General features: G+C 53.4%; 1 protein-coding gene across 1 annotated transcript; it reads right to left on the bottom strand.

The window, feature by feature from the left end:
* Positions 1–2,593: 2,593 nt before the first annotated feature.
* On the bottom strand, positions 2,594–6,857 carry VAX1 (ventral anterior homeobox 1). The gene is made up of 3 exons (XM_085229229.1): positions 5,830–6,857; positions 4,115–4,302; positions 2,594–3,242 (listed from the first exon to the last, which is right to left on the bottom strand). The coding sequence occupies exons 1-3, from the start codon at positions 6,065–6,067 to the stop codon at positions 2,697–2,699; spliced, it is 972 nt and encodes a 323-aa protein (XP_085085355.1). The 5' UTR covers positions 6,068–6,857; the 3' UTR covers positions 2,594–2,696.
* Between the last annotated feature and the right edge of the window lie 2,361 nt (positions 6,858–9,218).

The following is a 9,218-nucleotide window of genomic DNA, read 5'->3' on the forward strand; positions in this document are numbered from 1 at the left end:
GGCTCAAATGGTCCTAGATGGGGAGCAGAGAGCTTTCACTGAACATAGCTCCAGCCCTCGGACTGAGGAGGAAAAGGGGACTCACAGAGCGGTATGAGGATGCAGAAACCCCCAGCTGAAAAACATAAGGTAGTGGTGAAATCCCTGCTTGGGCTGAAGGCACATGGGCAGCCCTGGCAAGGCGCACTGCCGCTCATGTCCCCGTGTGGCAGTTGGTTTCAGTGAGGAACCGGCCCCCAACAAAGCAGATAGTTCCCTGTGATATGAGGTGAACCCATCACACTGGTTTGGGGACCTAGGGATGGTGTTCACCTCCTCAGCAAAGGCAGCCAGGGCTGGGCTCCCCAATCCACATGGGGATGTGGTGATGCCGCACCAACCACATGGGTGAAGGCAGAGCCCAAACACCAGCATCTCCCACAGGCAGCTCTGCTTTGCCACACTGCACTCTTATCTTTCTAACGCTGCTTCCCCTTGCACTTTTTCAACCTTGACCAGTAGTTGCAGTGTTGCTCTTCAAAAGACACCTGTGAAACCCTCCTTTGCCCACATTGCCTTTCCTATTAATGGGAAAAAAAAAAAGAAAAAAAAAAAAAAAAAAAGAAAAAAGAAAAAAGAAAAAGACACAATAATAATAATAATTAAAAAAAAAAAAAAAACCACCATGGCCACCACATCATTCCCTCTTCATCCTATCCAGGACAGGCCCCAGAGCATCCCAGCAGTGCACTGCCGGTGGGACACAGGGAGAGGCACATTGATGCTCCACAGCGGCCCTGGGGGAGCCGAGAGCTGGGGGGGCTTTGAGAAACATGGGTGCTGCCCGCCGCCACTGCCCCGCACCGCTCTCAGGGCTAAGCTGCCAAGCGGGATGGAAGCACTAGCTGCTAAGAAAACCCTTCTTAATAACCATCATTCCGCACGCTTGTAGACGTGCCTGTGTGCGCGTATGTATTTCTATGCACTTAAAGAGAGAGAAATACACTCGCAGTGTGCCCAGGGCCAGCATCGTGGGGCAGGAGCCGCCCGTGGGCCGGGAGCACCGGGAGGAGCGGGGCCGGACGGGGCCGGGGCCGCCGGGAGCTGCGGGCGGAGCGCGACGTCCCCATCCGGCCCGGCTGCTCGCGGCTCCCGCATCCGCTTCAAAGAAAAGAAATTAAAAATAAATCAATTTAAAAAAAATACAAAATTAGGGGAGTTCTGTAGGTATAGGATTGTTTGTTTGTTTGTTTGTTTTTCTTGTGGCAGCGCGAGTGTTCGATCGAGGCAGTTCGGGTGCTACGAATATAAGACGAAAATACACCTAATTCCGTCGTCATATAGATATAATATATTTCACTCTCACCACATAAATACAAAACATCCAAATATCCAAAACATTCAGAACAAAAGTTAGTAGCAAGGGCTCAGCGCTCGGTTCGTTCCGTATTTCCCGACTAGTTGCCTAGAGACTTCCGACGTCAATAATTTACAATAAAATTACTATTTTCTTTCTGTCCAGCTCCTTCTGTCCACTTCTGGTCTATTATTAATTCTATGCACTACAGAAACCGTTCCACTCGTTGTCAGTCTGATTGGTTTTTTTTTTTGTTTGTTTGTTTGTTTTGGTTACAGTTTGGTGGCACGCATTTATACAGTTTGTAAACGTCATGTGTTAAAGTTTAGAGAAAGAAACTTCAAACCAAAGCAAAGAAATATTATTATTATTATTATTATTATTATTATTATTATTATCCCGAAGAATTAAGTAAATACAGAATCCCTTTTCTGGCAAATTCAAGTACTGAAATCGAACGGGAGATCGATGCGGGATGTGGCCGGTGTGATATACGCGGTGGTAGAGAAAACAGCAGCGGGAAGCGGTGGGGATAAGGCCGCTACAGAGATGTGTCTTAAAGTACAAAAATAACAACAAAAGATGCGCTTTGTATATTTTACGTTCGTTTTAATTGAAGTGTGAGCGATAACCGAGAGGGTTATTTAGGAGGAAGAACGCTGACGGCTTTGTGATGCGCACTGCAGTTGTTTGGGAAAAGAAAAAAAAAATCAAACAGAAGGAGAAAAAATAAAATAAAATCGACCATCGCAACGGATCTGGGTGCAAACCGAGTCGCAATTCCGTTCTCTCTCTGCGGACTCGTTTAGCAGAGCGGGGCGGAAGGCAAAAAGGGCGTTGCTGCAACCCGCGGGCTGAGCGCGGCTCGGGCACGGCGCGGTGCTGCGTCCCGCAGGGCTCGGAGCGCTACGTCCGCAGCGGGGATCGACCGCGGAACGGAACGGCCGCCGGGAAGTGCCCGGCTGCGGCCAGGGTCGGGCAGCGGTGCCGTGAGGGGGTGTGTAAAGCCAAACCTTTGTGCTTAAGTCACTGAAGTCCGGGGGAAAAAAAAAAAAAGAAAAACAAAACAAAACAAAACAACCCGGGCATCACCTGGCAGCTCCTCTCCCCGAATCCTCTCCGGGCATCGAGCGCCCTGTGCGCTCTCCCTTTCCTACCGAAGCTGACGAACGCACGGACAGACGGCCCCGGGTGGACGGACGGACGGACGGACGGACGCTCCCGGCCCGGCGGGGGCTGCGGGGTCCCCGCTCCGCCCCGGCCCTCTGAAGGAGCCTCACAGAGAGGGACGGAGGGAGGGGGGCATAAATATCGCCACAAATAGATACTATAAATATAAATACGGGGAAGTTACTTCGAGTCAGTCCAGTGCTTTTTTCTCAGCGCTTTCTTTATTGTTGGTCCGGGAGTAGGGCTCGAAGGCGGACGAGCTCAGGTAGCGGGCCGACAGTTCCTGCAAGTTGCCCGCCAGCGAGCCCGCTACGGCCAGCGGCGCGGAGGAGAGCCGCCCCGCCACCGAGCCCAGCAGAGTGGGCACCGGCAGCCCGAAGAGCCCGTGCCCGGCGGCGGCGGCGGCCGCTCCGTGCAGCGCTGCCGGAGGGGGCGGCCCCGCCGCGGTGCCGGCGCTCGGGGGGTGCGGGGATCCCCCGGCCGGAGCCGCCGCCGCCGCCGCCGCCGTGCCGCTGCCCGCAGCCAGGCCGGGGCCCCGCAGCGCCGAGCCCAGCGCTCCGCTGGCACAGGGCGGCAGGAGGCCGGGCAGCCCCGGCGGGGAGAGCAGGCGGCCCTGTTCCAGCAGCCGCAGGACGCTGCAGGTGGCGGCGGTCTCGGATACCACCGAACGCAGCTCCGAGTCTTTGCCCTGGTCCTTTTTCTGCTTGGTGCGTCGGTTCTGGAACCACACCTTTACCTGCGGGCCGGGGAGAGAGGGCAGGGTCAGGTGCGGGGGCAGCAGAAGTGCCCCGATCCCCCCCCCACGGCCTTCCGCTGGGTTAGGGCAGGCCGGGAGCTTCCTGCCAGCGGATCCGGCCTTTTCCCTTCCGCCGCGGCCCCGCACGGCTCCATACAGCCCCGCACGGCTCCGCGCAGCCCCGCACGCCCCGTTCGGGCCGTGTCTATCCCGGGTCCGCACTGCTCCCGCACCGCCGGGCCCGCACGAGCTCTCTCTCCCGCTTCCCTCGTCTCCTTAAACCTGCTTTAGAGAGGAAACCTGCGCCCATACGGAAAAAAAAAAAAAAAGAAAAAAGAAAAAAAAGACCTCCCCACCCCCACCCCTCCCCAAATAAAAAAAGCATGGCGGTCTCTGTAACCTACCACTATTGAACTTGTCACCGCTATCCGGCAGGGGAAAGAAAAAAAGCCAATTAGCTTGTCAGGGGGATTTATTGCTGGATGATGTTTTGCAGAAATATGAAGGCGGCTGCGGGGCCGGGGCCGCTCCCTTAGCAGTGCCATCTCTCCCGGCGGGGCCGTTCCTCCCCTCGGACACACGACGGGCTCTCACAGCCGGCCGCAGCGCAGCGCAGCCCGGCAGCAGCTCTCGGAGCTGTCAGCAGCGCGCAGAGCCGGCTCAGGGCCTCCCATTCCCCGCGCAGCTCCGCGATTCCCCCTCCGCATCCTCGCGGCTTGTGGGCACCTCGGGCCCGGCCTCTATTCAACCCTTCCCAACCCTCCGTTCCAGGGGCCTGCGCGGGCGCGCAAAATGCGCGCAGGGCCGCGGAGCCGCCGGAATACGGGAGACGCGGCATTTCGCAGCCCGAGCAGGGCCGGTCCCGGTGGTACCTGAGTCTCGGAGAGGTTGAGCTGCCGGGCCAGCTCGGTGCGCTCCCGCCCCACCACGTACTGGCACCGCTGGAACTCCATCTCCAGGCGGTAGAGCTGCTCGGCCGTGAAGGAGGTGCGGGTCCGCTTGGGACGGTCCAAATCGAGGCCTTTGGGCAGGATGATCTCTCGGATGGAACCTTTGGCATCTGGCAAAGCAAGGCGCAGTCAGCTTTACACACAGGCAACCCCCTTCCTTTTTTCTTTCTTTTTTTTTTTTTTCCCCTGTTTTTCTTCCTTTATTTTTTTTCATTCTTTATCTTTTCCTTTCTATTTCCTTTTTCTTTCTTTCTTTTTAGACCGTTTTCCTTTTTTTTTTTCTTTTCTTAATTTTCCTTTCTTATTCTATTCCTTTTTCCTTCCTTAGTATTTTTTTTTCCCCTTTTCTCTTCCAAAGGGATGTAGAAGAGACTCTACTCCCCTCTTTCAAGATAGAGATCCCAGCCAGGCTTGGGGTATTGGCCCTGATATTGCGGGGCTGCGCCCAAGGAAGGGAACAAGAAACAATAAAACCCGAGAGGGCAGGGAGGAAGGGGCGATGGGGCAATAAACCACCCTCTCTGAACCCATCGCGAATCAGCCCCGCTTGGCCACCGAGAGGTCGGGATGCTCCGGGCCGGGCTTTGTGGCCGCGGACTTGGGCAACCCTTTGTTCCCCGGGGCTGTGGGTGTGCTGGGAGCCCCTAACCGCAGTCCCCTAAAATATAAAACCATCTTTTTAGATTTTTAAAATTTTTTTAAATTTTTTTATTTCTTTAAACAAGTTTCTCACACGATAAAGGCATTTTGCGGGCCGCTTGCCCACTTCCAGCATGGGGACACCCGGGCTCAGCATCGTGGGGGATTTTTTTGGCAAACAGGAGAGCAACGAGGGTAGAAATAACCCCACAGAAGGCTCCCAGCGGCCCCGAACCCTTTTCTGTAGCACCGAGCGAAGGAAAGGGACAGACCCAATTGGCACCACTGCCAGGGCAGAACCATCCGCGTAGCCTGAATCCCTCCCAACTTCGCTGCCCGCAAATTTACCTCCCCGCTAAAATGAGGGAAGCACCCGCCGTAATCTGCCCCTCTCTGGGTCAATCGGTCGCGCGAGGATTAAGGACTGTTCCAAGGCCCCACGTTCCGCCTTGCGCTCCCTCCTCCCCCCATATCGCACCTTGAGAAAACCACCGTTCCTTCGCGGATATATCTATATATATTTTTTCTTTTTTTCTTTCTTTTTTTTCTGGGAGGGGTTGAGAGCAGAACGATTTCGTTCATTTCGGCCCAGAGAGAAAGGAAAGAAACAAACCGTCCGAGTGTAAAAAGCACACAAAGCCCTTCGTCATCTCCTCATTGACTTCGGGCCGGGCGGCTGCACCCACACCCCCGCTACGGGGAGGCTGAGCGCGGACACACGGGGACGGCCCCGCACCCTGCCCGGCCCCCGCGGGGCGCGGAAGAAGCGCTGCGGGCCGCGGCCGGGCGGATCCCGCAGGCGGCGGCGGAACGGAGCGGGGAACTCCGCCGCGATGCACCGCGTTTCTCCGGGGCTTCTTCACCGGAACGGGGCAGCGCCGCACCCCCGGGGGCAGTGCCCGGCCCGATCCCAGGGCAGAGCGAAGCGATGCGGCCGAAATACGGCGGCGTGAACGCGGAGCACCTTCCCCACCCCGCGGAGCACCCCGGGCTCGTACCTCTGACCAGGATCCTCCTGCAGTAGTCCGGGTCCGCCGAACCAGATTTACTTTTGTTACAGTCTTCGGTAGCTGCGGAGGCAGAAAAAGTCCCTTGTTGCTCCTTCAGAAAAGAAGTAGAGATATTTCCTTCAGCCCCTTTGCTGTCCTTGCCCTCCTTGTGTCCGTTCTTCGAGACCCGATTGGCTTCAGTCTCTGTGCTGCATCTAACGTCCATTTTGTCTTGTTTCCCAAACATGTAGTGCAATAAAAAGAAAACAAAACAAAACAAAAACAAAAACAAAAGAAAAATAGAAAATAAAAAATAATAATAATAATAAAAAGAGAGAGTGGCGGCGGTAGAAGGCGGCGAAGTCTCCGCTGGATATTGCACGGCTCAGGGTCACACCGGTGGGATCCGCACAGCACCTCGAGGAGGGAAGGTCGGGGTCGATCCCACTGGCAAAGCTGCGGTTCCGTTGCTCCCCGCGTCCCGCTGCGCTCCGCGCGCAGGTACCGCGCTCCGGCTCCGCGCTGCTGTGTCCGCCTTATCACGGAGCCACGCGGCTGCTGGGCGCCCGGGGACGCGCACTCGCTGCTTCAATTGATTACGGGTAATTTTGCAGCCTCCACATTTAGGTTACCTCATGAATACACTAAATTGTTTGGATAATATATCAGATCGTAATGGATGGTTTGTGTGCTTGTCCCCAATCAAGCGGAGTTTAGCCAGTGAATAAACCGAAATGATTGGTCTTGCTTTCAGGAAACACACAATCAAAAGACTGAGACTTCCAGAAAAAAAAAAAAAAAAAAAAAAAAAAAAAAAAAGAGAGAGAGAGAGAGAGAGAGAGGAAAAAAAAGAGAGGAGAAAAAAAAAAAGAGGGGAAAAAAAAAGAGAGAGAGAGAAAAGGGGAGGGGGGAAGGAGGAAAAAAAAAAAAAAAAAACTTTTGACAAGATTCACCCGGAATTGTTCGCACCATTAGCAGCCATTATTAACTTTCTTCGATACGCCTTTGACCTCCCGATGATAGAGTGGCTTTCTCCAGAGCACGCCAAATAAATGTGAATAACGCTGCCGGGTAGGGCTGGAAAAATGCAGTTGGAGGGAAGGGAGGGGTAAAAGGGGTGTGTGTGTATGTGTATGGGGGGGGGGGGGGGGAAGAGGGGGGTGCGGAAAAAAAGCCCCCGCGGATCCCACCAGACCCGACGGGTCGCACCGCGTACGCAGCCCCGAAGTTCTCCCGTCGGCGGCTCCGCGGGATCGGGCCGGGCCGCTCAGCGCTTCTCCCCGCTGCGCGCCATCCCCGTGCGCTGCTCTGCGCCCCGCGGCTGTGCGCGCTGCGGCCGTGCGTGCGTGTGTGTGTGTGCGTGTGTGTGTGTGTAATTCCGCACCTTCGCAAACACTGAACCTATTCGCAGAGGCTGTGCTCGTTGAGGGGAGGGTAGGGGGGGGAGAAGGAGGCAAAAAAAAAAAAAGAAAAAAAAAAAAAAAAAGAGCCAGCTTTGTGTGTGCAGTGGATCCAGGAGGGGGGAGAAGGAAGGAGAGAGGGGGACGGAGGGAGAGCGGAGATAGCCCGTGGAAAATCTCAGCTGCGTGATCCGCTGAAGGGGGAAAAAAGTTTTACTCTAGCGATTTCATTGTCCGGGCTACAATATCTCTGAGAACCTCAACAGCCCGTAATCCAATAAGACCATTGATTAGGCGACAATGATTCAATTCAAGCAAATGGCCTTGTGCAAAGAGCATGCTCCAGCCCTTCTTGTCACCTTGCGGGGCAGAAGCCCTCTTCATGCTGCTCTCCTTATTCATTCCTTTATGGGAAACGTAGAACGAAAGGAGTGAAAGATGGCAATTATCTAATTGGACTATTAACAAACAATTCTCCGAGTGTGGCTGTCTGGCAGTGGTTCTCGGCCGAGGTGAAAGGCCACATGTTGCACTGCCCCATTCACAAAGCGTTTGGGGGCCTGAGAGAGAGAGAAAGAATTTTCCCTGAGAATTTTCCACACAAGCGCCGAACACCGGGCGGGCGGCTCCTGTCTCAGCCCCGGGCTGCCGACCCCCGACGTGTCACCCACCGACGCGTCACCCCCAGGGCACGTCTCACCCACCTGGAGAACCCCGGCCTCCCGCACGGCCCCGCGGTCTGAGAGCTGCTGTTGGGTCCGGCCCTGGAAGGGACCGTCCGGAGTAATGGTCGGAGGAGGGAGGAAGGGGAAAAAGCAGGATGAAGGAGGGGAAGACGCAGGATAAAGGGGGGAGGGGAGGGAGGGAGGAAGGGAAAGGGGGAAAAAAGGAAAAGGAAAAAGGAAAGGAGAGAGGAAAAGAGAGAAAGAAAGAGAGAAAGAAAGAGAGGGAAAAGGAAAGCGAAAAACGAAGGGAAAAAGAAAAAAAGAAAAAAGAAAACGAAAAAGAAAAAAAAAGAAAATGAAAATGAAAAAAGAAAATGGAAAGATGGAAGAGGAAAGAAAAGGGAAAGAGAAAGAAGAAGAATAAGAAAAAGAAAGAAAAAGGGTAAGAAAAAGAGTAGGAAAAAACATAAGGAAAGAAAATAGGGGGAGGGAAGAAGGAAAAAAAAGGAAAAAGTAAAGAGGGGAAAAAAGAAAATGAAAAAAAGAAAAATGAGAATGGAAAAAAATAAAAGAAAAAGGAGAAAAGAAAAGAGGAGAGGAGGGAAAAAAAGAAAAAAGGAAAATAGGAAAAAAAAAGAAGGAAAAAAGAAAAAAGAGAAAAGAAAGAAAAAAGGAAAACTGAATAAACTGAAAAAAGGAAAAAATAAAAAGGAGAAGAAAGGAAGAAGAAAGCAGGAAAGAGAAAAGGAGGAAAGAAACGGGCAGTTCTGAGACACACCTCAGAGAGTTGGTCTGTAGTGGAGATCTTAAATCTTGGTTGTTTTCCCACAAAAAAACCCAAAATAATTTATTGCTGTTGCCTGAAAATCCAGCTCGCCATTAAGGAGGTGCCCCCAAGATTTTAATCAGCCACGTTTATGCACGTAAGCAGATGTGCAATGCCTGTGCTACGGACCAGCTTTATTTTTCCTTACAGCAAGCGAACCTCAGCAATCTCTGGTGGTCTGTTGTCATTAGTTACTACTTGTATGGCAGTCATACCCAGAGGCCCCAAATAAATCACAGCCCCATTGTGCGAGGCTCCATGCGGATCCAGAGAGAGGATGGAGTGAGTTCGTTTCCTCCATGAATTTGCAGTGCTGCGTGACGCCTGTCGTGCCGAGGGATGCTCATAAAACTGCACATTTGAGAGAGATTTGGCTGTCCCAGGAGAGGTGCAACAAGTGGAGCTGATGAGTGGGGCATTCTCACGTGGCCAAAGTATAGATTTGTGTTTAGCGGGTAGCAGCTTTGCTGCATGAGGCACATAAATACGGATATAGTGTACATATAA

The sequence above is a fragment of the Meleagris gallopavo genome, chromosome 8 (assembly GCF_905368555.1).
Source record: "Meleagris gallopavo chromosome 8, MGAL_WU_HG_1.1, whole genome shotgun sequence".
Lineage (NCBI taxonomy): Eukaryota > Metazoa > Chordata > Aves > Galliformes > Phasianidae > Meleagris > Meleagris gallopavo.